Source organism: Hemiscyllium ocellatum, chromosome 25 (genome assembly GCF_020745735.1).
Source record: "Hemiscyllium ocellatum isolate sHemOce1 chromosome 25, sHemOce1.pat.X.cur, whole genome shotgun sequence".
Classification (NCBI taxonomy): domain Eukaryota; kingdom Metazoa; phylum Chordata; class Chondrichthyes; order Orectolobiformes; family Hemiscylliidae; genus Hemiscyllium; species Hemiscyllium ocellatum.
In genome coordinates, this window is record NC_083425.1 from 6,487,143 (window position 1) to 6,514,358 (window position 27,216).

General features: G+C 43.0%; 1 protein-coding gene across 3 annotated transcripts in view; it reads right to left on the reverse strand.

Moving 5' to 3' along the window:
- Window positions 1-23,433: 23,433 nt before the first annotated feature.
- Window positions 23,434-27,216, reverse strand: part of tex2 (testis expressed 2) — a 142,521-nt gene continuing 138,738 nt past the window's right edge. The window contains exons 13-14 of one of the 3 annotated variants that reach the window (XM_060844718.1): window positions 25,846-25,972; window positions 23,434-23,746 (exon numbers count right to left, since the gene is read on the reverse strand). In XM_060844718.1, coding sequence (XP_060700701.1) covers window positions 25,847-25,972 — 126 coding nt within the window. In that variant the 3' untranslated portion in view covers window positions 23,434-23,746; window position 25,846. Of the gene's footprint in view, window positions 25,973-27,216 lie in introns of all 3 variants that reach the window. The other 2 variants (XM_060844717.1, XM_060844716.1) reach the window with 2 other exon arrangements.

Here is a 27,216-nt window from a genome sequence, read left to right on the forward strand (position 1 = left end):
ACGGATCAGTAGTGTCGTTTCTACTCCCAACAGTTCCAGTTCCAAACCCCTACACTACGATGTCTGTGCTGACCCCTGACCATAAGTGGTTCTCATGCATTGATCTGGCCAACGCGTTCTTCTGTTTGCCCAAGCTGATATTTTGAGGGACATTTTTTCCGTTCACCTACAAAGTCTAACAACTTTTGTTTATACAAGGGTTCGTTTTGTCACCTGGGGTGTTTAATTAGGTACTGAAACAGCAGCTGAAGGATCTGACGCTCCCTGAAGGGGGTAGTGTTGATCCAGTATGTGGATGACATTCTTTTGGCGGCACCTGCCCATGTTTCTTGTTTGGCAGCTACAAAGTCATTGCTGCTTCTCCTGTATAATGTCGGTATCAGAGCTTCACAGGCTAAATTGCAGTGCTGCAGACGAACGGTGTCTTTTCTGGGTAGAGTTATTTCTACTAAGGGAACAGGTGTGTCTCAGTCCCATAGATCCTCTGTTCTGCATCATACCAAACCAGTCACTGTAAAAGGCATGCTGTTATTTCTTGGGTTGGCAGGATACAGTAGACAATTCGTTGCGTCATGTGGGGAGCTCACTCTTCCTCTAAGGGCCATGATTAAATGAGCAAGGCATGAGAAATTTGTCTGCCCATTTGCAGTGGACCACGGAGACAGACGAAAGTTTCATATCTCTTAGACCCTAACGTGGGCTGCTGATTCAGCGGTCCTGGATTACAAAGAGCCATTTTTCCTTGATTTCTGAAAAGTACACACAAATGGTGTCCTTTTTCAGAAAAAAGGGGGAGGCAGGCAGGTGCTGAGAATGTAAGTGTTACCCTTGACCCAATCGAGGACAGACACCTGCCATGTACAAGACATGCAGCAGGGGTAGCAAAAATTCTCCAAAAGGTAGCACATCTAGTCATGGGACACTCACTAGCAGTACTGATGACACATAGGCCACTATACTATGTGAACTCAATAGCCTTTGCAATGATGTCACTGCGGCAAACCAGGTTAGAGAACATCCTGAATGCATCACATATAATTTTTACACACGAAGGAATTAACATGACTGATAACAACATGGGAGAAGGAGAGCCACATAGGTGTGAGGAAAGGGCACAGAGAGACGCCAAAGTTAGGGCAGATTTACAGGCAATTCCATTAGTAGACCCAGAAGAAGTGCTGTTCACAGATGGTTGCTGTTACAGACATCCAACTGAAGGACTTTAAAGTAGCCTATGCAGTGGTGCGACAGACAAGTGAGGGATTTGAGGAAGTGTTGACAGGAAAAATGACCGGCAGGGAATCAGCCCAGTTGGCTGAACTACAGACAATAGCTGCGTTAGAATGGTCAGAGGGGAAAAAGAGAGTAAATATCTACACTGACTCTGCATAGGTGGTAGGGCCTATACAGGTAGAACTCAGTCAGTGGATCAGAGCAGGATTCTTGACAGCAGCAAAAACCCCAATTAAACATGAAAAAGAGGTGAGCAGATTAGCGGTGGCCCTAATGAAACCTGCAGAAGTGGCGGTGATCAAGCGTAGAGGACATGACAAAACTGATACAGTAGTAGCTAAGGGCAATCAGGAAGCAGACTTAGCAGCGACAAAAAACAGCAGGATATGCAGCCCAGTATGCAATGATGCAAACAGAGAACCGTGTATAACCTGCCTGCGATGCAAATGTGTTAATAACAGCAGCAGAAAGCCTCTCCTCATGAACTGACAGTATGGAGGGAGAGAGAGAGAGGCCACAGAGTCAGAAGGAATTTGGAGGTCACCGGATAGTATACCAGTGCTACCCCCAGGTTTGATAGCCTCCATGCTCCAGGAAGCTCATGGGTTGACACACTGTGGAAAGATGCAGAGGTATCTGACACATTGCCAGCAAGAACGGATGCCACCAGTGGTTGAAAATTACATCAGGGAATGTAAAACGTGTACAGAATACAATGTAAAAGCAACAGTGAAACCACACAAGGGAAAATTCCCTCTCCCAAGAATGCCAGGTCAGGAAATAGTGATTGACTACACTGACATGATAGAGAGAATAAACAGATACCGGTATCTTTTGGTAGCAGTGGATGCATATACTGGTTGGCCAGAAGTGATACCTGCGAAAAAGGAAGATGCAAAAGCAGTGATCAAATTCTTGATAAACAAATACATTCCAATGCATGGGTTTCCAAAGAGTCAGGTCACACACTTCAAGAACAAAGACCTGCAAGAAGTTGAAGCAGCTTTAGGACTGGAACATGCGTTTGGAACAGTGTACCATCCTCAGTCACAGGGAAAAGTGGAAAGGATGAATCAGTTCATAAAAGTAAAAATAGGAAAAGTATGTGCACAAACAAAGTTAAGTTGGGTGGATGCCCTACCTTTTAGCTTTAATGTCCATTAGAAGTTCAGTAAACTCTATCACAGGGTTCGCCCCATACGAGCTAACAGGGCAGCAGTTCCCGGGACCAGGAGCTGGAATGTAGATGTTAGAGGGAGGAGGAGCCTCAAGGTACAAACCTTACTATGACCAACTAACAGCTTTGGTGTCTGCTTTCTCCAAACAGGTTGGATCGGAAAAGGGGGATCTACAGAGTCAGGCGCCATCTACCACAGACTGGGTCCCGTTGAAGGTGATCAAACGGAAATGATTGGAGCCAAGGTGGAGAGGACATCTCATGCGGTCAGACTACAGGGGAAAGGAGAAAGTTGGAGCCAGTGTGCAGCGATGGAACCGCCAACGAGAACTTTAGAACAACTAAGAACAGAAAAAGAGCAGAATGGTCTTAAGCTTTTAACTTTTGCAGGAAGAGGGTTCTGGGGAAAAAAGGGGGAGAGGTTCTCGAGATCTCAAAGGAAAGTTTTTTTTTGGAGAGCATAAGTGAGGAAAGGACCGGAACAGAAGAAGAATTTGTTTAAAACATACAGGAAAATTGTGTAAAGGATATAATGTCTATCTCTGTAACCAGCCCACATTACCATAGGCTGTTGAGGTTGGGAGTTTTTGCTATTATTTTATGTATAAGTGTCATGCCGTTGTTAATAGGGGTATCAACCACGAGGGACAAACACACAGATGAGGGAGAAAGTCCCAGGAATAAAAGGTCAACGGGACAAGAGGCAGACAAATGTTTAAGGGAGGCAGGGAGCTGAGTGCACATTAGACATGTTAAAAAGGGTGGGACAACATACCACTTTGACTTATGTGAAGTAATTAATTGTGGCCAAGATGCAGGAAGCTGGAAGGGGTACAATGTATATCTTTGCGTGCATTCCAATTACTATAGGTGGTGCCCGACGTGGAATCATGTACTAACATGGACTGGGCTAAAATGGACATTCAAGCAGTTGCCATCCTCAGATGATAAATGGAAGGTTCGAGACCATGTGAGCCTGATTATGGGGCGACTTGATCATTCCTCAGAGCTAAAAAATCCACTCTTGTTAAGCCTGACCAGATTCGACACTAACCCTGGTCCCAAAGAGGTACAGATTTACTGTGGGAATGATGACAGAAGCTTTTATTTCGTAATAGGTGTAGATCAATCTGGAGTGGATACCATGGGACTAGTGAAGGTAACCTCAGTGGACCCTCCTACGAACCAGCCACAAACCGAAAACACAAGCATGGTGGTAGAACCAAGTTCAGGAGTTGTGATCGTAGACTACAACAACCTCACGAGAAGGGACATTTATTAAATTAGCTAGTGGGTAGGGGGATAAGAACGTATGGCTGGACTGGATGACAGCGACCGCAACCTCAATGAATATGAGTAATTGCGTCGTGTGTTCCTTGGCCAGGCCAACCCTATTTACCACCCCAGCCACATTGTTCCCTAATGTAGACCCAGCAGGATTTCACTGCATGATGGCTCTCACCATGCAGGTGGGCCCTCCAAATTATACCGCCTTAAGTGCTGTTTTCCCACCTGTAAAGAATTCCATGTTACCTCCAGTGTTTACCCCAAGGGCCAACAATTACACTTGTTTCGCTCGAAGATCTAATACAATCTTGGGAGACATGCCCACTGACTGGTGACAGAACACGGTCGATGTAACCGGCTGGCAGAATGCTAGCACAATAGTTTGGGCCAGAGCTGATCTTTTTTGGTACTGTGGAGATAGAACACTACAGATTAGTCTACCTCCAGATTGGTCTGGAACCTGTGCAATGGTCAGGCTAGGGGTATCCTTAATCCTTTTAGGAGAACGACAACAGGGAATAAATCTGCATGCACGAACACGCAGGGATTCGTTTGTTGTCACATCTGGCTCAACCACTTACATAGATGCAATAGGTATTCCCCGCGGCGTACCTGATGATATAAGTTGGCAGACCAGTTAGCAGCAGGATTTGAGAATCTCCCAATTATCAGTGCTCTATTCCCAGTCACGCCGAATAAAAATGTCGACCGAATTAATTATGTACATTACAATGTACTCAGGCTAGCCAATAGAACTAGAGACGTGATGGCGGGACTCTCTGAACAACTGGCAGTGACCTCATTGATAGTACAAAATAGAATGGCCTTAGATATGTTGTTAGCAGAAAAGGGGGGAGTGTGCTCTATGTTCAGAGATCAATGTTGTACGTTCATCCCCAACAATACAGCACCTGATGGCTCGGTAACCATTGCCCTGGAAGGACTAAGAACCTTGTCTGAAGAAATGCATGAATATTCAGGCATTGACAACCCTCTAGGAGGCATTTTCGACTCATGGTTTGGGAAATGGAAAGGATTGATTGTGTCTGTGTTTATGTCCCTCGGTACTATGATGACTGCGTTAGTGTTGTGTGGATGTTGTTGTATCCCCTGTATTAGATCTTTGTTGAACAGGGTAATCATTACAGCAATTGAAGGGAAGGCTTCCCCACCCTACCAAATGTCACCGATGGAGACGGAAACCATGGCTCTGGCAAGAAGGGAAGACTATGCGTCGGAGAGCGAATTTAATGTATAAAACTGGTTTGTTGGTCTCATTTTAGGGGGACTTGTAAATATATGCCTTAGTACGAAGCATTCAGAAGCATTTAAATGATATATTTGTTTCAGTCACTTATAATACAATGCGACGCTTAACCCTAAACTAACATAGTGGGTTGTGTAACCCTTGTAGGGACGAATAGACAGTGGAAAAGTACTGAGTACATCTGACTTGTAAAGATATGCTGATGTAAACACACAATAGGAATGAATTTTAACAAAGAGCAGTGTGTAGTGACGGCCTTGGTGGTGTTTGGGAGAGTGAGGCAGATAGCGGGGGTGTTGCTGCCCTGTGATTGCAGATGCAGGACATGTTGTAATCTGTGGTTTTAAAAAAAACTATTTCGCGCCACCACCTGCCGTAGGAGGTCACATGGTGCTCCGTTTCGTGGGCAAAAGGAGGTCACGTGGGGTCAGACATTCGGGAATGCGAGGAGGCGGAGAATGGAGTCAGATCAACAGCCAATCAGAAGACAATCTCTCCTCTGATTGCATGACGTTTTTTATTGTATAAAAAAACTGGGTCAGGGACAGGAAGGGGTCTTACTTTGTGAACTCACACACTTTTTGTAGTTTGTCAGGGACCAAAAGATCTAGACCCAGAGCTCTGTATACTTTGTCCACTTACTACTAAAATAAACTTAAGTGTGAGACCGAATATCTTCTATTGCTTCATTGAAAGAACACGCAGGACTCGGCTCACACATAGAGGAAAATAAGCTGGTGGGTTGAGCCAAAGTCCAACAATCTGTAAATCTGAATGCCTCTTAATGGTTGGAGCAAGGTATATTTGGGGGTGGGAGAGAGGATATACCTAAAATGGAAGAAATCTTGTTTTCAGAGACCTGAGAACTGGGAAGAAACTGATTGAACTAGTTGAAGGGAGAATCTGGATTAGGATTACTGTACAGATGCATTAATGTCTGAGGTCTATTTGGGACAAATGACCAGTTTTTGTTGTTTAATTGATACCTAGTGGGAATAAAATATCAAGTTTAACTGTCTTAAATCTTTAATTTGACTTGAACAATACACCCAAAATCATTAGAGTACTGCATTGATTTGTAGATCAATAACTAACATCCATGAGTCTCCAACCAAGATAAGTAGGTAATCTCTATGTCATCCAGACAACCTTGCTGTAGCATAATGGAATCATTGCATCCTGAAATATTGAAAATGACTTGAGGTTAATAGTGTAGGTGAAGATTGCAAAGCTCTATCTGATTTTGTACTGATTATTTGTATTGATTGCAGTGACTTTACCTAGGATTCAAAAATGTGCTGGATTTCGTCTGGATTGGAGTACTCTGAAATCGGAATGCTCTTCCAGAAACTGCATCAATTTTTAAACTTCCACACTGAAATTTGAATGTGAAATGTAATTTTTCCAGCATTTTGCCTTCATTGTTTTGACTTGGCATATGCAACAGGTGAAAGAATGAACAATCCTGTTTCAGTTGTATGTTAAATTAAAATAAGCATTTAATGTTCAATTTCTTTTATTCTTTGCTCCTTTTTAAAGTGTGACTAAATCAATTCAAGATCTTAACTGGGTAATTAATTCTCCGTGGAGACATTTGTTTCCAATAAGGCAGGAAGATGGAGGATAAGACAAATATTTTAGAATGAGGAGTCAGTGTGCTGCTAGAGAAGCACAGCAGGTCAGGCAGCATCAGAGCAGGGGAATTGACATTTAAGGCATAAGCTTATAACTGAAATGTCAATTCCCCTCCTTGGATGCTGCCTGACTTGTGCCTTTGTTGTGTCACACTTTGACTCTGATCTGCAGTCCTTACTTTTCCCATTTTAGAATGGGCAAACATGGAAATGATCTTGAGTAAAGTACAAGCTGATGTATTTTGGAAGAAAGTAGTAAAATCTAAAGTTTTGATATTTAACTTCAGCATGTACCATTCTGAAACAAAACTCTGACATCAAGCTGAAGCTTCAAAGGATGGAAATGAGGGAGCAAGAAGAGTTGTTGGAGGATACATGAAAGCTTAAGACTGAGGCAAATTAATTCAGTGTTACCAGTGCAAATATGGGGATGCACAAAAGGCCAGAGGACAAGGAGTATCGCTAACTCATTGGGAGGGGCAAGTCATGTGGAATTTGTAAACATGTGAGAATATTAAAACCAAAAAGAAAAACTAAGTTTTGGGTTGCTGGAAAATGACATTAGAGAGAGTACTGGGGCTTAAAAAAAATGGCTGAAGAACTGGATGATTTCTTTTGGTCAGTTTTTGTCGTGGAAGACATGAGTAACATTCCAAAAATTTGTGTGAAGGAGCTGTCACCAAGTAGCTAATAGAAAAACTGAACGGCCTGAAGATGGGTAAATCATCTGGACGAGATGGACTGCACCCCAAAGTTCTAAGGGAGATAGCTGAACTGCTAGAGGTGTTGGTGGTAATCTTTCAGGAATCACTAGAATCGGAGGGACTCAGGACTGGAAAATTACTAATGTGGCACCCCTGTTTAAAAAGGGAGTAGGACAAAAGATGGAAAATTATAGACTATTAGCCTAACCTCAATCATGGGTAAGATCCTAGAATCCATTTAGAAGATTGAGATTTCCGAATACTTGAAAGTGTATGGTAAAATAGGGCAAAGTCAGCATGGTTTCATCAAGGGAAGGTCATGCCTGACAAATCTGCTAGAATTCTTTGAGGAAGTAATGAATAGGTTAGATCAAGGGCAGCCAATGGATGTTATTTACCTGGACTCCAAGAATACCACTGACAGTGGTGGTAGAGGCAAGGTGCTAATATGGATAGATACTTGGCTATCTGGCAGAGAGTTTGGAAAGAATGTAGCAATGACAAGTGGTGTTCCAACAAGGTTCAGTATTGGAAGCACAACATTTCACTCAGATGTTAACAACCTAAATGAAGGAAATGTTTGCAGACAATACAAGGCAGGTGGAGGGAAAGGCAGCATTGGGGAGGCTGCAGAAGAATTTGGGTAGGTTACAGTGGGTAAAGAAGTGGCAGATGGAGTACAATGAGAGAAAGTATGTGGTCATGCACTTTGTTAAGAACAATGGACTATTTTTTTCTAAAGGGGGAGGTAATTCAGAAATCTGAAGTGCAAAGAGCTGTGGGAGTTCTTGTCCAGGATTCTCTCAAGATAAACTTGCAGGTTGAGTCAGTAGTTAGGAAAGCAAATTCAATGTCACTTATTTTGGCAGGACTTGAATATTACTACTTCTGAGTCTGTATGAGGTCCTAATCAAACCACATTTGGAGTATTGTGTGCAGTTTTAAGCCCCATATCTCAGGAAGGATGTACTAGCCCTGGACTATGTTCAGAGAAGGTTCACAAGGATGAGCCCAGCTTAACGTATGGGGAATGTTTGAGGACTCTGGATCATTCCTGATGAAGGGCTTTTGCCCAAAATGTCGATTTTTTTTTTTCCCCTGCTCCTCGGATGCTGCCTGAACTACTGTGCTTTTCCAGCACCACTCTAATCTAGAATCTGGTTTCCAGCATCCAAGAGTTTAGAAGGATGAGAGGTGATCTGATTGAATCATACAGAATACTGAATGGCCTGGACAGAGTGGATGTTGGGAAGATATTTCCATTGGGAGAAGAGCCTAGGATCCGAGGGCACAGCCTTAGAGTAAAAGGGAAGACCTTTTAGAACAGAGAAATTTCTTCAGCTGGTGTGATGAATCTATGGAATTCATTACCTCAGAATGCTGTGGAGGCCAGGTCATGAGTACATTTAAGACTGAGATAGATGAGTTCTTGATTATCAAGGGGCTCAACGGGTATGTGGATAAAGCAGGAAAATGGAATTGAGAACCTTACAAGCCATGATTGAATGGCAGAGAAAAGTCAATGGGCTGAATGGCCCAATTTCTGCTCCTATATCTTATGGTCTTCAAATGTTTGGAACAGGAAATTCGACGTTTCGGGCCAAACCCCTTCATCAGGAATGAGGAGAATGTGCCAGGCAGGCTAAGATAAAAGGTAGGGAGGAGGGATTTGGGGGAGGGGCGATGGAGATGTGATAGGTGGAAGGAGGTCAAGGTGAGGGTGATAGGCTGGACTGGGGTGGGGGCGGAGAGGTCAGGAAGAAGATTGCAAGTTAGGAGGGCGGTGCTGAGTTGAGGGAACCGACTGAGACAAGGTGGGGGAAGGGGAAATGAGGAAACTGGAGAAATCTGAGTTCATTCCTTGTGGTTGGAGGGTTCCCAGGCGGAAGCTGAGGCGCTCCTCCTCCAGCCGTCGTGTTGTTATGTTCTGCCAATGCAGGAGTCCAAGGACCTGCATGTCCTCGGTGGAGTGGGAGGGAGAGTTAAAGTGTTGAGCCACGGGGTGGTTGGGTTGGTTGGTCTGGGCGTCCCAGAGATGTTCTCTGAAGCGTTCCGCAAGTAAGCGGCCCGTCTCCCCAATGTAGAGGAGGCCACATCGGGTGCAGCGGATCAATAGATGATGTGTGTGGAGGTGCAGGTGAACTTGTGGCGGATATGGAAGGATCCCTTGGGGCCTTGGAGGGAAGTGAGGGAGGAGGTGTGGGCGCAAATTTTACATTTCCTGCGGTTGCAGGGGAAGGTGCCGGGAGTGGAGGTTGTGTTGGTGGGGGGTGTGGACCTGACGAGGGAGTCACGAAGGGAGTTGTCTTTGCGGAACGCTGATAGAGGAGGGGAGGGAAATATATCCTTGGTGGTGGGGTCCGTTTGGAGGTGGTGGAAATGACGGCGGACGATATGCTGTATGTGGAGGTTGGTGGGGTGGTAGGTGAGAACCAGTGGGGTTCTGTCTTGGTGGCGGTTGGAGGAGCGGGGCTCAAGGGCGGAGGAGCGGGAAGTGGAGGAGATGCGGTGGAGGGCATCATCGATCACGTCTGGGGGGAATCTGCGGTCCTTGAAGAAGGAGGCCATCTGGGCTGTACGGTATTGGAACTGGTCCTCCTGGGAGCAGATGCGGCGGAGACGAAGGAATTGGGAATATGGGATGGAGTTTTTACAGGGGGCAGGGTGGGAGGAGGTGTAGTCCAGGTAGCTGTGGGAGTCAGTCGGTTTATAGTAGATGTCTGTGTTGAGTCGGTCGCCCGAGATAGAAATGGAAAGGTCTAGGAAGGGGAGGGAGGAGTCTGAGACAGTCCAGGTGAATTTGAGGTCGGGATGGAAGGTGTTGGTAAAGTTGATGAACTGTTCAACCTCCTCGTGGGAGCAGGAGGCAGCCCCGATACAGTCATCGATGTAGCGGAGGAAAAGGTGGGGGGTGGTGCCAGTGTAGTTGCGGAAGATGGACTGTTCCACATATCCTACGAAGAGACAGGCATAGCTGGGGCCCATGCGGGTGCCCATGGCAACTCCTTTAGTTTGGAGGAAGTGGGAGGATTGAAAAGAGAAGTTATTCAGGGTGAGGACCAGTTCAGTCAGTCGAAGGAGGGTGTCAGTGGAAGGGTATTGGTTGGTGCGGCGGGAAAGGAATACTGGTTGGTGCGGTGGGAAACTCCATCCCATATTCCCAATTCCTTCATCTCCGCCGCATCTGCACCCAGGAGGACCAGTTCCAATACCGTACAGCCCAGATGGCCTCCTTCTTCAAGGACTGCAGATTCCCCCCAGACGTGATCGACGATGCCCTCCACCGCATCTCCTCCACTTCCTGCTCCTCCGCCCTTGAGCCCCGCTCCTCCAACCGCCACCAAGACAGAACCCCATTGGTTTTCACCCACCACCCCACCGACCTCCGCATGCAGCGTATCATCCGCCGTCATTTCCGCCACCTCCAAATGGACCCCACCACCAGGGATATATTTCCCTCCCCTCCCCTATCAGCGTTCCACAAAGACCACTCCCTTCGTGACTCCCTCGTCAGGTCCACACCCCCCACCAACCCAACCTCCACTCCCGGCACCTTCTCCTGCAACCGCAGGAAATGTAAAACTTGCGCCCACACCTCCTCCCTCACTTCCCTCCAAGGCCCCAAGGGATCCTTCCATATCCGCCACAAGTTCACCTGCACCTCCACACACATCATCTATTGCATCCGCTGCACCCGATGTGGCCTCCTCTACATTGGGGAGACGGGCCGCCTACTTGCGGAACGCTTCAGAGAACACCTCTGGGACGCCCGGACCACCCAACCCAACCACCCCGTGGCTCAACACTTTAATTCTCCCTCCCACTCCACCGAGGACATGCAGGTCCTTGGACTCTTCCATCGGCAGAACATAACGACGGTTAGAGGAAGAACGCCTCATTTTCCGCCTGGGAACCCTCCAACCACAAGGAATGAACTCAGATTTCTCCAGTTTCCTCATTTCCCCTCCCCCCATCTTGTCTCAGTCGGTTCCCTCAACTCAGCACCACCCTCCTAACCTGCAATCTTCTTTCTGACCTCTCCGCCCCCACCCCACTCCAGCCTCTCACCCTCACCTTGACCTCCTTCCACCTATCACATCTCCATCGCCCCTCCCCCAAGTCCCTCCTCCCTACCTTTTATCTTAGCCTGCCTGGCACATTCTCCTCATTACTGATGAAGGGCTCTGGCCCGAAACATTGAATTTCCTGTTCCTTGGATGCTGCCTAACCTGCTGTGCTTTAACCAGCAACACATTCTCAGCTCTGATCTCCAGCATCTGCAGTCCTCACTTTTTTCTTCAAATGTTTGGTCAGGGGGTGTAGATGAGGGGAGGATGGTGGTGCGGTGGTTTGTAAAATTTCAACAAACCCTTTGACAAGGTCCCACAAAAGAAATTGTTTTTTTTAAAAAAAGGTAAAAGCACAGTATATTCCTGTTAGGATGAATAGAAAGGCTGGCAGGTGTAGGTTATGCTGGATGACTAAAGAAATTGAGGTTTTGGTTAAGAAGGAAGCAAATGTCAGGTATAGACAGGAGAGATTGAGAGAATCCTTAAGAGTATAAAGGCAGAAGGAGTATAAATTAGTGGGAAATCAGGAGGGCAAAAAAGGGACATGTAATAGCTTTGGCAAACAAGGTTAAGGAGAATCCAAAAAGTTTTTATAAATACATTCAGGACAAAAGGGTAAAAAGGAAGAGAATGGAGGAGATCCAAGATGGCGGCGACTCAGCAAGTCTGAGTTTACAGTGCTCTTCCCAAAACCTGGGTAAAGTGAGTTACTCACCTCCACCACACTTACCAAACCACCCAAAAAATTTTCTAACCTTAATTAGCTGCTTACTATTATATTTAAGCAGTTTAATATTAAGTGGATAATGAGTAAACCAAAGGGATCCCGCAGCTCTCAGAAAACAAAGACCCCTCCCCCACCCTCCTCTCCTCCTCCGGCTGCAGCTGATGTAAAAACAGGCCTTGAAGAGATGATTGCCAGGCTGGAAACGACACTCGTCAATTTCATCGCAGAATCCAGACAGAGATGGAACTCATTCGAAGAAAAGTTACAAAAGCACAGCCAGGCTCTCGAGGAATTACAGGGCCGAGTGGAGGGGGCGGAGCTAAAGGCCACGACCTCCGAGGCTGCAGCACAAACAGCTGCAGAACAGGTGCGAGCTCTGGAGCAGAGAGTCCGGGCCTTTGAAATCTACATGGATGACCTGGATAATAGAAATCGGAGAAAGAATATCCGTCTTCTGGGCCTCCCTGAACAAGAAGAGAAGGGACAGTTAGTAGTATTTCTGGAGCGATGGCTGCCCCAGCTTTTAAACCTGGGGCTGAAACTGACCGGGTAAGGGTGGAGTGGGCCTACCGGGTCGCAGTACGCGGATCTAGCCCAAACCAGCGCCCACGCCCGGTCCTGTTCCGGCTGCAGAGTTATAGGGAGAGGCAGATACTCCTGGATGCCTCCAGAAATCTTGGAAAGGATCCTAAAGCCATGATCCATGAAGGATCCAAGATTATGTTATTTCAGGACTTCTCCCCGGCTTTGGCACGAAGAAGGAAGGCGTTTGATGAGGTGAAGAAATGTCTAAGGAACTTAAATATTCAATACACCTTACGCTACCCAGCGACGTTACGCTTTACCCACGAAGGATCCGAGTATAATTTTAGATCACCAGAAGAGGCTAAGGAACTTTTAGACTCGTTTAAATAAATCGTAAGAGACAATTTATGTTGGCTTGCCTCTTCCACACTCCGTGGGGAGAAGTGGATACTTTACTCTACTTTACTTTTGCTTCTGGGAGCAGGGTTGTCTTCCCTTGCTATTTTATGTTATTATACTTAACTGTAATTTGTTGGAGTTGTAATTTTATAGTTATGTGTGTTTGTACGTGGCATTGATGCTATCAGATATACTCAGGTATGGGTGGGGAGGGGTGGGGGTGGGGCGCTCACTGTTAACTCTAGCTCGGTATTATATCTAAATCCTATTAAGGAGCGCCCGGGTCAAGGGTGGGACACTGTTTGGGAGAGGATATGGTGGACCTTTAGAAAGGAAGTAAGGCCCCCTGAGAACAAGGGGGAGGATCTCCATTCAAACATGTTTTTTTTTTGTTCTTATTGTTTGGAAATAGTTTCCTTTTTATTATACTGTTATGAGTGTATTAGAGAACATTTTCTCTTGTTTGAAGGATGTAAGTGACTCAACTATACACTCTGGATAATTGTGGATTAGATTCGTAGTTAACTGAGTTTCATTGTTTTTCTTTCTTCTTTAGTATCATTCCTTTGAATTTTGATGATTATATATTTAAGATCTATTTTTATATTAATGTTTGTGCTTGAAAGTTCTGTTTATTTTTGTAAATCTGTCAAAATATTAAATTTCTAATAAAAATATCTTTAAAAAAAAAGGAAGAGAATAGGGCTCCTCAAAGATCAGCAAGGCACCTTATGTGTGGAGATGGGGGAAGAAGGTAAACATGTATTTGCATTAGTGTTTACTAGCTAGAAGGACAGAGAAGATACAGAATGTTGGGAAATAGATGTTGACATCTTGAAAAATGTCTATCTTACAGAGGAGGAGATGCTGGATGTCTTGAAATGTGTAAAAGTGGATAAATCACCATGATCTGATCAGGTCTACCTGATGCCTAAGAGAAAGTCCACGGAACGAGGACATGCCACAACCCAAAGGACTAGCCACACTACCATACAACAGGACTGACAGCCAGACTACTGCGACCCTTAGGACTCATAACGGCACACAAACCAATAGCCACGCTCAGACAACTCACTAGAACGAAGGACCCGATACCCAACATGAGCAAAACTGATGTAGTGTACAAAATACCATGCAAGGACTGCACAAAACACTATATAGGACAAACAGGAAGACAGCTAACAATCCGCATACATGAACATCAACTAGCCACGAAACGACACGACCAGCTATCCCTAGTAGCCACACACACAGACAACAAGCAACATGAATTCGACTGGGACAACACCACTATCATAGGGCAAGCCAGAGAGAACAGCCAGGGAATTCCTAGAGGCATGGCATTCATCCACAAACTCCATCAACAAATACATCAACCTGGACCCAATATACCAACCACTACAGCGGACAGCTGAAACTGACAACAGGAAGCGGCAAGGACGGACCACTATAAATACCGGAAGAAACATCAAAGAAGCGCTTCGTAGGAGGCTCCAAAGCACTGATGATGTCGCCTAGCCAGGGGACGAAACGTTTGCAACAAAAACTTCCAGCTCGGCGAACAGAACCACAACAGGTCTACCCTAGAACTCTGTGGGAAACTAGGGACATGATTACTGGGCCCTTTGCTGAGATATTGGTATTGTTAATCGTCACAAGTGAGGTGCCAGAAGACTGAAGGTTGGCTAACGTGGAACCACTATTTAAGAAAGGTGGTAAGAAAACTAGACCAGTGAGCCTGACATCAGTTGTGGGCAAGTCATCAGAGGGAATCCTGAGGGACAGAATTTACATGAATATTTGTCTAAGACAAGGACTGATTCGGGATAGTTAACATGGCTTTGTGTGTGGGAAATCATGTTTCATGAACTTGATTGAGTTTATTGAAGAAGTAACAAAGAGAGCAGAGCGCTAGACGTGATCTATATGAACTTCAGTAAGGCATTCAACAAGGTTCCCCATGGGAGACTGGTAAGCAAGATTAGATCTCATGGGATACAGGGAGAACTAGCTATTTGGATACAGAACTGGCTCAAAGATAGAAGACAGAGGGTGGTGGTGGACGGTTACTTTTCAAACTGGAGGCCTGTGACCAGTGGAGTACCACAAGGATCGGTGCTGGGTCCACTACTTTTCATCATATATAAATGATTTGGATGTAAACAGAAGAGGTATAGTAAGTTTGCGGATGACCAAAATTGGATATGAGGTGAACAGTGACGAAGATTACCTCAGAGTATAACAGGATCTTGATCAGAAGGGCCAATGGACTGAAGTGGCAGATGGAGTTTAATTTAGATAAATATGAAGTGCTGCATTTTGGGAAAGCAAATCAGAGCAGGACTTGTACACCTACTGGTAAGGGCCTGGGGAGTGTTGCTGAATAGAGACCTGGAGTTCAGGTTCATAAACCCTTGAAAGTAGAGTCATAGGTAGATAGGATAGTGAAGAGGCATTTGGTATGTTTTTCTTTATTTGTCAGAGCATTGAGTACAGGATTTGGGAGGTCATGTTGCAGCTCTACAGGACACTGGATGTTGTGAAACCTGAAAGGGTTCAGAAAAGATTTACAAGGATGTTGCTAGGGTTGGAGAATTGGAGCTCTCGGGAGAGGCTGAATAGGCTGGGGCTGTTTTCCCTGGAACATTGGCAGCCGAGGGGAGACCTTTATAGAGGTTTATAAAAACATGAGTATGGATAGGATAAATAGACAAAGGCTTTTCCCCTGGAGTGGGATAGTCCAGAACTAGAAGGTTAGAGGGGATAGATATAAAAAGGAGCTAAGGGGCAACTTTGTCCACACAGAGGGTGGTGCATGTATGGAATGAGCTGCTAGAGGAAGTTGCAGCATTTAAAAGGCATCTAGAGGGGTATATGCATAGGAAGAGTTTGGAGGAATATGGGCCAAATGCTGGCAAGTAGGATTAGACTAGGTTGGGATATCTGGTGGGCATGGATTAGTTGGACTGAGGGGTTTGTTTTCATGCTGAACATCTCTGACTATGACATACAGCATCCAAGATAACTTGGCAAGTTGGATCCAAAATTGGCTTCGGAGACAAAGTGATGGTGGAAAGCTGTTTTGTATGACTGGAGTGTGTAGTGCTTTATCAATAACCTTCCTTCCAAATAAGGTCTTAAATAAGGATGTCAATGAGGTTTGTTATCTTCAGTAACATTTTGTGATACTTGAAAACATGAAAAAAAAGTCCTTGTCTGTATACTGCATAGGGTTCAATGCTGCATCCATTAATGATGATGTGTATGGAGGAATTGTGTTGATAAGTTTGCAGATGACACAAAGATTGGCCAGGTGGTCAACTGAGGAAAAAGGTCTTAGAGTTACAGGCTGGTTATAAATGGATTGGGCAGATCAGTGGGAAATGGAATTTTATGCTGATGAAAGTGAGGCACTTTGGAAAAAGTAACAAGGGAGTACACAATGAATAGCAGGATTATAAGAACTCAAAAGGGGTCCTGTAGTGCTTGCCCTCATATCCCTGAAGATGATAGGACACATTAATTAATAGTTGAGAAAGCATACAAGATATTTGCCTTTAGTAGTTGAGGCATGGATGATACGAGGAGGTCATGTTGAAGCTGTACAGAGCTTTGATTAGGTACTCTGTGCAGTTCTGGTAACTACATTGGTGATGGTGCAGAGGAGATTCACCAGGATATTGTCTGGAATAGTGCATTCCAATTATGAAAACAGGCTGGGTAAGCTCAGGTTTTCTTTAGAACAGAAAAGATTTGGTCGGGGGGTGGGGGGGTGGGGGTGGAGAGAGGGGGAGAGAGAGAGAAGAGAGGCAAACCCAACAGAGGTGAATAAGATTGAGGGGAATGGATGTGACCAGAAAGCACCAGTCCCCCTCAGTTGGAGGTTCAATAACACTTTAAAATGAAACAATGGAGGTTTAGAGGGAGTTTGATGAAACATTTTTTCAACCAAAGGTAAGGATCTGGCATGTACTATTTGGGTGACCAATTTCACTTGTTAACGTGAATTACAAAATCACCAACCAGTTCAGATCTGCTTTGGAATCAGTGATTCACCCCTACCAAACCTGTTCTGCACCAGCATCAGGCTCCTCAGGGAGAGGACTGCCAATGTGCAGCTTAGGGGAGTAGACATCTGTCTCTTCAGCCTGCACCAGCAGAAGGTCTTTAACAGGATATTGCATGTCTACATATGGGACATGCTCTCCAAAATGGGCTTTGGAGAGAGAATCCACAATTGGATCTGACTGCTCAAACCAACATCAATAGTGTAGTCACAATTAGTGAGCTTCCCAATCAGATTTGGAGTAAGATAAGGCTGTCCACTTTATCCTGCCTGTGTTGTACAGAGCCGTGTGCTAAGCCCATCAAGAAGGATGTGAGCCTGAGAGGAGTGATTATTCCAGGCAGCCAATGTCTGTATACAAAAGCCTCCTTATGCCTGGATGAAGTCACCATTTTCTAGATCAGCTGTCAGCATGTAGACTCATGAGCATCTGCGACCAGTTCCAACTGATAACTTTATCCTCTTCACTGTCAGGACAGCTTACCTGAAGGTGCTGGCAATAGAGTTTGGAGGGGTGAAGTCACACGCAAAAACATGGGGAGTACATTACCAAAGTGAGGCAGAAACTGGGCTTTTGGGAGCACTGCTCCCTCTCTATGTGGATAAAAACCTGGTCATCAGGTGTGAGGTACTCTTGTACGTGGTGCAGGTTTGGCTCAATCCCAGAATCTGCATCGTTGTTGTCACCAGAGCTGTCTCCCACTTTACCGGAGGTCTAAGATGGACCATGTTTGCAGGGAGCCAATGTACAAAACTCTTGGGATGGGGGAGTACCCAACTCATCCTGATGGCTAGCATTGTGTGCGGCCGCATCAAGCTGGGCACAGACCTTCAGTACACAAACACCAAGTGTCACTATATACTAAGGTCCTACCTGTCCCTAGTGTTGCAAAGGATGGGACTGGCCTCACTGCTGTGAAGTGCTCCAAATACTTGGACTGTTCCGTATCACCTGTACTTAGAGTCGAAGAGATGTATAGCACAGAATCAGATTGATGAGGGCGGAGTGGTGGATGTGATCTATGTGGATTTCAGTAAGGCTTCCGACAAGGTTCCTCATGGTAGACTGGTTAAGTAAGGTTAGATTTCACGGAATACAGGGAGAACTTGCGATTTGGGTACAGAACTGGCTCAAAGATAGGAGACAGAGGATGGCGATGGAAGGTTGCTTTTCAAACCAGAGGCCTGTGACCAGTGGTATATCACAAAGTTAGGTGCTGGGTCTACTACTTTTCATCATTTTTAGAAATGATTTGGACGTGAACATTGGAGGTATAGTTAGTAAGTTTGCAGATGACACCAAAATTGGAGGTGGAGTACACAGCGAAGAAGGTTACCTCAGAGTACAATGGGATCTTTGGGCTGAGGAGTGGCAAATGGAGTTTAATTTAGATAGATGTGAGGTGCTGCAATTTGAAAAGGCAAATCTTAGCAGGACTTAAGACACTTAATGGTAAGGGAGTGTTGCTGAACAAAGTGACCTTGAGTGCAGGTTCATAGCTCCTTGAAAGTAGAGTCGCAGGTAGAAGGCGTTTGGTATGCTTTCCTTTATTGGTCAGAGTGTTGCGTACAGGAGTTGAGATGTCATGTTACGACTGTACAGGACAGTGGTTAGGCCACTTTTGGAATATTGCTTTCAATTCTGGTCTCCCTCCTATTGGAAGGATGTCGTGAAAGAGTTCAGAAAAGACTTACAAGAATGTTGCCAGGGTTAGAGGAATTGAGGCTGATTAGGCTGGGGCTGTTTTGCCTGGAGCATTGGGAGACTGAAAGGTGATGTTATAGTGGTTTATGAAATCATCAGGGGCATGGATAGGACAAATAGACAAAGTATTTTCCCTGAGGTGGGGGAGTCCAGAACTAGAGGGCATAGGTTTAGGGTGAGAGGGGAAAGATATAGAAGGGATCTAAGGGGCAACTTTTTCACGCAGAGGGTGGTATGTGTATGGAATGTGTGCCAGAGGAAGTGATGGAGGATGGTACAATTGCAGCATTTAAAAGGCATCTGGATGGAGGGTTTGGAGGGATATGGGCCAGGTGCTGGCAAATAGGACTAGGTTAATTTAGGATATCCAATCGGTATGGACGGGTTGGACCAAAGGATCTGCTTCCATGCCGTACATCTGTATGACTCTTAAGTGTTCAGCTCACCACATCCAGGAGACAACACAGGAAAAGGAGAGAGTGAATCCACTTTGACAGGCTGCTCAGGAACAACCTAAGTCATTTGGCAGGATGCCTCATCATCAGAACTTTCCAACAAGCACCAAAACTGTATGGCTGGTGGTGAGGACAGTAACTGCGAGATCTGTCATGCAATCCTGGAATCTCTGCGCTACTGCACACAGCACCCCCCCCCCCCAAACACTATAACATAAGAAAGAAATGCCTTGGGATCGTTTCTTCTCCACATATGAAGACTGTACAAAACTGAAGTGCACTAGTGTCTATACTCATAAAAAGATCTTCATATGCAAATAAAACATTTTTGAAATAAAATCAACTGGAAAGACAATTGGACTACTATATAAATATGTTATTTGTAAAAGCTCCCCCAGGTCAGAGGTTGAGAATGTTGCAGCAACTAACTTACGACCTCCTATCTTCAAAAGTCTGCCCACCATCTACAAGGCAGGAGTGTGATGGAATACTCTCCCTTTGTCTGGGTGCGTGTAACTCCAGTACTATTCAAGGTGATCACTGCCAGCCAAGATAAAGCAGGTTGCTCTATGGGCATCACATTAATTATTCATTTGTTCCACCACAGATGCACAGTAACAGCAATGTGCACAACATACTAGATGTGCTGCAGCAACTTGCCAAAATTTCAACACATTCCAAACTGCAGCCTCTGCTACTGAGAAAAACGAAGGCAACAAACAGACAGGAACAACATCAGCTGTCCAAGTCTCTCATCATCCCGATAGCAAAAAAAAGTTTAAACAATTTTATAGAATTTATCTTAACTCCAAATTTTAAATATCTCAAATGGCTAAAGTGTCAATAATTAGGTGGCACAAATTTAATTGACTACAAGGCGGCATAAAGAGGAACTTTTTTATGCAATAAGCAAATCAGACCTGGTATGTACTGCCTGAAATGGTGGCGGACATAATATTAGCTTTCAAAAGGAAATTGGTTAAATACTCAGGATTATAGAATCCCAACAGAGGCTATTCAACCCATTAAGTCTGCACTGATCATTCAAAGAGCATCCAAACCACTTACCCCCGCCACCTTATCTCTGTGACCTCACATTTACCATGGCTAACCCACCTAGCCTGCACATCCCGGGACACTGCAGGGCAATTTAACCTAGCGAGTCCATCTTTCCTGTATATCTGGATTGTGGGAGGAAACTGGAGCATCCAGTAGAAACCCATGCAGACACAGGGAGAAAGTGCAAACTTCACACAGACAGTCACCCAAGGCTGGAATCAAACCAGCGTCCCTGGTGCTGTTAGGCAACAGTGTTAACTACTCGGCCACCATGTCGCACAGGAAATGGCAGGAAACACTGGTAGCATACAGCTAAAGAGTAGAGGAATGGGACCAACTGGATTGCTTTGTGAAACAGTTGGCACACACACACTGGACCAAATAGATGTATTTTGTACTATTTTGTGGACAAAATCTATGGGCTGAATTGTAACAGGAGAAATTTAAAACAGACAAACATGAAGTGCTGCCCATTAGCAAAAATAGCTGATCATCCAGATCAGGGACAGTGCATTTCAAGCAGAATTCTTCTCTAAGTCCCTGACATAGGTAATTATGAAGCTGAAAGATTTAGGAGGTTTAGTAGGATTCTCAATCACTGAAGAATGGACAACATTCAACTTGGCCCATCACTGAAAAACAATAAACAGAATGACAATTTATGTAGTCACAACATTTTGGTGTAAGTTAGAAAAAGATAATGCTCAAATTAAATAAGGCTTTGTGCAGCCCACGTGTGAAGACTTTTCGAAGTTCTGGTTACAAATACAGGAGACATATTCACAGGCTAGAAAAAGTCCTAAGATACAAGATTGTCCACTCATGATAGATTGCAAGTGACCAGCAAAGGCTGGGAAAAAAAAGCCTGAGGTTGTTGACTTGTTCGCTGAGCTGGTAAGTTTCATCACCATACTAGGTAACATCTTCAGTGCGTCTCCGGTGAAGCATTGATGTTCTGTCCTGCTTGATGTGTGTGTGTCCTGATTTGCTGAGGTGGGCTGTATCATTTCCTGTTTTGTTTCTTAGTGTTTGGTATATGGGGTCTAATTTTACATCTTTATTAATGGAATTCTGGGTTGAGTGCTACACCTCCAGGAATTTCTGTCCATGACTTTGTTTGACTTGCTCTAGGATGGATACATTGTCCCAGTTGAATTAGTGCCTTTCTTTGTCTGTGTATGGACACAAATGATAGGCGTTTGTGTACCCTGATGGCTCGTTTTCTTCCAGTTTACCCTATGTAATGTTTGTGGCAGTCTTTACATGAGCTTTTATATATAATGTTGGTTCTGTTAGTTGTGCGTAGAGGATCCTTTGTACTTTACAGTAGTTGTTATAGGCTACCATGATACGTAGGGGTCGGAGTAGGCTGGTTATCATTCTGGCATGTCCTTGATGTATGGCAGGATGACCAGTGTATCCGGACGTGTTGTGTTTTCCTGTTGTGGTCTGTTATGTAGGTACAGGAGGACTATGCTTTTTGGGTAACTTGTTTTTGAAGACGCTATATAGATGTTCTTCTTCAGCTTTGCACAGCAGGGCTCTGCAGCATGTTGTGGTTTACTTGAATACTGTTCTGATTCATCTCCATTAGTGGGTGTTGCGATGATTGCTGTTGGAGTTGAATACTTGATCTGTATTGGTGGCCTTCCTGTATACACATGTCTGGAGCTCACCGTTGGCTTTGTGTTCAGCCAGTACTTGCAAGAAGGAAAGTTGATTGTTGTTCTCTTCTTCCTTTGTGAATTTTTTTGTTAATGCTGGTGAAAATGTGGATTAGGAGTTGATGGGTTTCTTCCAGTTGAGCACATTTGGTAATGTACACAACAGGAAGACACAACACGTCCGGGTACACTGGCCACCCTGCCATACATCATACACCCTGACATGTTGGAATGACCACCAGACTACTCCGAACCCTAGGTATCATGGTAGCCCACAAACAAATAACCACACTATGACAGTTACTGACAAGTATAAAGGATTCCATACCCACAACTATCAGAATCAACGTTACATATGAAATACCATGTAAACACTGCCACAAACATGGCTAGTTTTCTTCCACAATGCACTATGCAATCAAGAGACATGATCAATCATATACAAAGAAGGGCACCAATTAGACTGGGATAACATATCAATCCTAGGACAAGTCGAACAAAGACATGCACAGGAATTCCTGGAGGCGTGGCACTCAATCCGGAACTCCATTAACAAACGTGTAGAATTGGACCCCATATATCAATCACTAGCAACCAAAATTGGAAATGATACCACCCACCTCAGCAAACCAGGACACACACAAATATCATGTGGGACAGAACACAAACGCTTCACCGGAGGTGCACGGAAGATGTTACCTAGTATGGTGATGACACGTCTGCAAACAAACTTATCAGCTCAACAAGCAAGTCAACAACCTCACCCACAACCTGAACTACAAATTTTCTCAAGGACTTAGAAAACTGTCTTTCAGCCACATTAAGTAGTAATTCAGCAGTGGCCTGATTGAAATGTATGAGATTTGAAAGGTCAAGATAAATTTGGAAAATTATTTTGAACAGCATGGTCCGCAAGCTAATACTAAGGAAGATAATTGCAGAAGGGATTGTGAATATAATGAAAATGAAAACATTTGAGTTTATTGAACAACCGGAAGAGAGAGCAAAAGACGTTCTGAAATTAGATAACTAAATGGGCTTTCTTCGTCAATAATTATCCTGAGTATCTCGGGTCATCGTGTTCTAAATAATTCCAGCAACTATATAAATGTATTTTAGTAGACAATGCCTCTGCTTCAAAACAATTCACTTGATTTTTCTCTTTTTGATGTGGTACGTTTCCTTCTCCTACTTCCCAGATCAACTGGACAATGCTCATTCCTCAAGCTTCCAGATGGTTGAATGAGTGGGCAACCAGTAGTCATTAAACTGTGCAATGAGAATATTGGAGCACTTGGAATAACCAGACCATGATAATACATATCCAGACTGTAATTAGTTCCAATTAGTAATGTCACTTCTTTAGGCTCCCATGTGTAATTCAATTGGTTACAAATGCCACAAAAATAACAAATCACACAGGTTGCTCGACTGAAGAATTTATTAAATAAAACATAGCAAGCCAGTCCTTCACAATGTTAATTTGATTATGTGAAGTACAATATGACAATTTATAAGAATCTTCATTTAATTCTGATTATGTATAGTGCATTTAGTCCATGGACTCATAATTCGTTATTGCACACTTATTCAGGTCAAATGACCCAACTACAACAAGACATGCAAATTTTTTTTGGCAGGCAAATATTGCCCACAGAAGGTAAGTAGAAGAAAGCAATAATGTGGATTAAGACTGGAATGCAGTCAAACTGTGTTGTGGCCATTGTATCCTTGGTATTAAATTGAAACAAAATACAATGTCGTACCTACAGGGCTAGATTAAAACAAATATATAAAATTAAAAATACAACTTTATACACATCTTAAAATATATTACTTAGTTTTAATTAACATTCTGCAAATGGTCAATTTTCTCAAAGAAACTTCATCTTGAACGACAATTTGTCAAATCCTTCACGCTGTAGAGACTTCAATTATCTATTTGTAATTCATGTCATGAATGGCAATTTATACAATTTGAATGTCTAGGGAAAGTTATGGCTCAAAATAAATATGGAAAAAAAAACACAGAACAGCCAAGACAAATAATAATAACCATGGGCACAGTGGCACTGAAGCACAAATAACATTAAAATTTCTGCAGACCTCATGTAGAAATGTTGCATACAAAGGCTCAGAAAGAACACAACGTCCTCACTATAGGGAAATTAAACAAAGCCTGGTTTTAAAATAAAACTGGCATTTTAAGTTGACTTACAGATTGACTTCTGCAACATTTTTATAGCTTCCCCTTTGTTCATTCAGATAAACTCTACAAGGATTCCTCACCACAATTTTAAAAGTGTTTTAAAATTTCTGGAAAAAATGTTAATGCTTTTAATGACAACTCAAAAGTTTTAAGAGTTTGAAATGAGATTACCTTCTCCATTAGAGACAGCAAGAGCCTTACTTCATTTGCTCACATTCTGCAAACACTTTCTTGCAGACACTACCACTTTTAAGAATAAACAGTAGATCCACTGTGATTGGTTATAGCTGTGATTGGCCAGCCTCTAAACATTCAGTGAAGATAACATTTAACAAGGACAACAATCTATAAAAGTGTTTGTGTTTTTTTATATAACTAATTTCACAAAAATTGGAGTAAATGGTCTGATATTATTTAACCTGCTGTCTTCAAAAATTCTGGATCTATTTATGCTTAGGTGGGTCTTGTCAATGTTGAGGTGATTCTGCCATGCACTAGAATGGTGGTGAAGGAGAAAAAAAAACTTTACTAGAATGAAATGGCTATCTCTCAAATATACCCATGTGCTATTATATAGAGCAATCTTAACTATCAGCTAAGGATTAAATCTGTGATTTCACTGCCAGGTTATAGACACTCTGTCTACAGTGAATTTCAGCACTTCTCTACACATTATAACATGTTAGGAACTGCAATACTTTATATAAACCATAAATGCAAAACTTAAAAATATATAATTTTATATTATTTATCACAGTGGCTGTCACATAATCCTATCATTTCTCCCTCTTGTGCAGACACCACACAAAAGTGGATAATTTCAGGAGCTGGTTGTCTATTTTTGATTACATGAACTAATAAAAAGACATGTCAGAGTTGAAAAAAAGAATATGCAGCTAAACTGCTCCTGAGTTAGGCAAAAGTAATATATCAATTTATAATGAGAATCTAATGATCAGTAAAAAAAATCTACAAAATAATGTACCATACAATCTATAAATTACCAGGTCTGAAGGGGATAATATTGATCTCGCTTGCAGATGCAAACTTGCCAGACTTATGTGCAGACTATCAGCAGAATCCATTTGTCAATAAAAAGAGGATGCAGTTGCAAATATCTTTCTCATGATGAATCACCACAAAGCAATGAGTGCAAGGATTCCAAGAGAAACTTATGCAAAATTAGCAATCATTGACCAGCTTTGTCATTTTAGTGATGTGTTATTCTGAACAAATATTCATACCCAAAAGGCAATTCATGCATCGATTCTGCACTTGCATGGAGGTTGTCGCAGGCAACTATACAAGTACATTGTTCTGGAAATCATTTCTTAGGGCTATGAGAATCAGTCTAAACTGAAGCATTTTAGGGCAAACAAGTCATTTATAAATACAATTACATGTAGTCTCTCTCTCTCTCTCTCTCTCTATCTTGGCTTTTATTTTCTTGGAATGGCCTGCATGATAAATGGGTTGGAACGATATTAGCTGTTAACAATACACAGAAAGAGAGACATACACTCAGCAAACTGCACATACTGAGTACAACAAATTGCAAGATTTCCAGGGAAGGGTAGTGGCACTAATGATCCAAAAGACAGATGATATAGCTGAAAGCACATGAACAGCAACTTCATAACACTGTAAACATAAAACTTTCATACATCACAGTCGCTCAGCAACTTCTGTTGGTGTCTCCCTTGAAGGCCACACTGTGGATGAACGTGGATCCATGACGGAATGCATGATTGGAACATACACATCATCCATATTTGGCATAACGAAAATTTTCTGCAATATTTTTGATAAATATAATCATTACATTTTGGCGTTTACATTTCTTTGACAAGTCCAGTAGCTAGTTTTAGAATTCTATTAAAACACCAACGTTCATCATATGCATATTTTTACAAGATACTTAATACCACCTTACAGAGAAATGTTTGCACTCTGAATTAAGTTTACTAACATCAAAAAAAATGTTTATGATATAAACTGTTATTGTTAAAGCTTAAAACTGATAACTGGTCAGAACATTAGAAACAACAGATTTCAAATTAACTTTAAAATTCTAGCCATTGTCACAACTTGTGCGGAGTGAATGTCACCAAATCTTGTTAAAAATAACCAATGAGGAGCAGACAAAGTTCACCTGTTAGATTTAGTACAATTCTCCAAAATAAAAACTATTCTTTTGATTAGGAATCATTTCATCCAAATTATCAAATACTCCAGTACTTGTATACATGCCATATTTCAGCATTAACTGAAGAAAACATTCGGTGGCACAAAGATGCATATCTAAGAATACTTTCTTTGTGTGGTTAAGAAAGATAAACTGCTACCAATTCCTGTTACTGGTGAGGAGAAATGTGTTTTTTTTGTTTCGATCAGCAAGCTTGTGGAGAAGTGCTATACTGCACCTTCGAGTCAGAATACAGCCAGTCAGGTGGTAAAAGCATAAAGTCAATGGTGAAACGAGTAACTTTTGCTGTCAACAATAGTTGATAAGGTTTGGACCCAAGTCCAGTTTAATAAACATCATTTGATTGCTGGACATTCTACCATTACAATCTGATTGTTATTAGGATTTGTTTTCTTACAGCAGTTTTTTTCAAACAGTAACAAAGCAACTTATATTTCATTTCCATGAGAAGAGGGGAGAAAACAATTCAATGAAAAGTTCAACAAAAATAAATTAAAAATGACGACACTGATGAAAACATTTTACAAGTCCTGAAGAAACTCATTTTCTCTGTTCCTATGATTACTTTCAATGCCTTGTTTAAGAAGCTATTATTACTGTCTGAGCTTTAGGTATCACATTTTAAAAACAATTTGAATTATTTACTCAAAGCTGATCCTATTTATATATAAAAATTGACATACATCTCTTATGTGCATCTGTTAGAATAATACTGCACTTTAGGAAAGATGTGAAAGTCCATGAAAGGATGCAGAAGGGATTTACCAGAATAGTTCAGTGATGAGACAATTAAGCTACAAGGCTGTTCTGCCTGGGGTTATAGTTGATT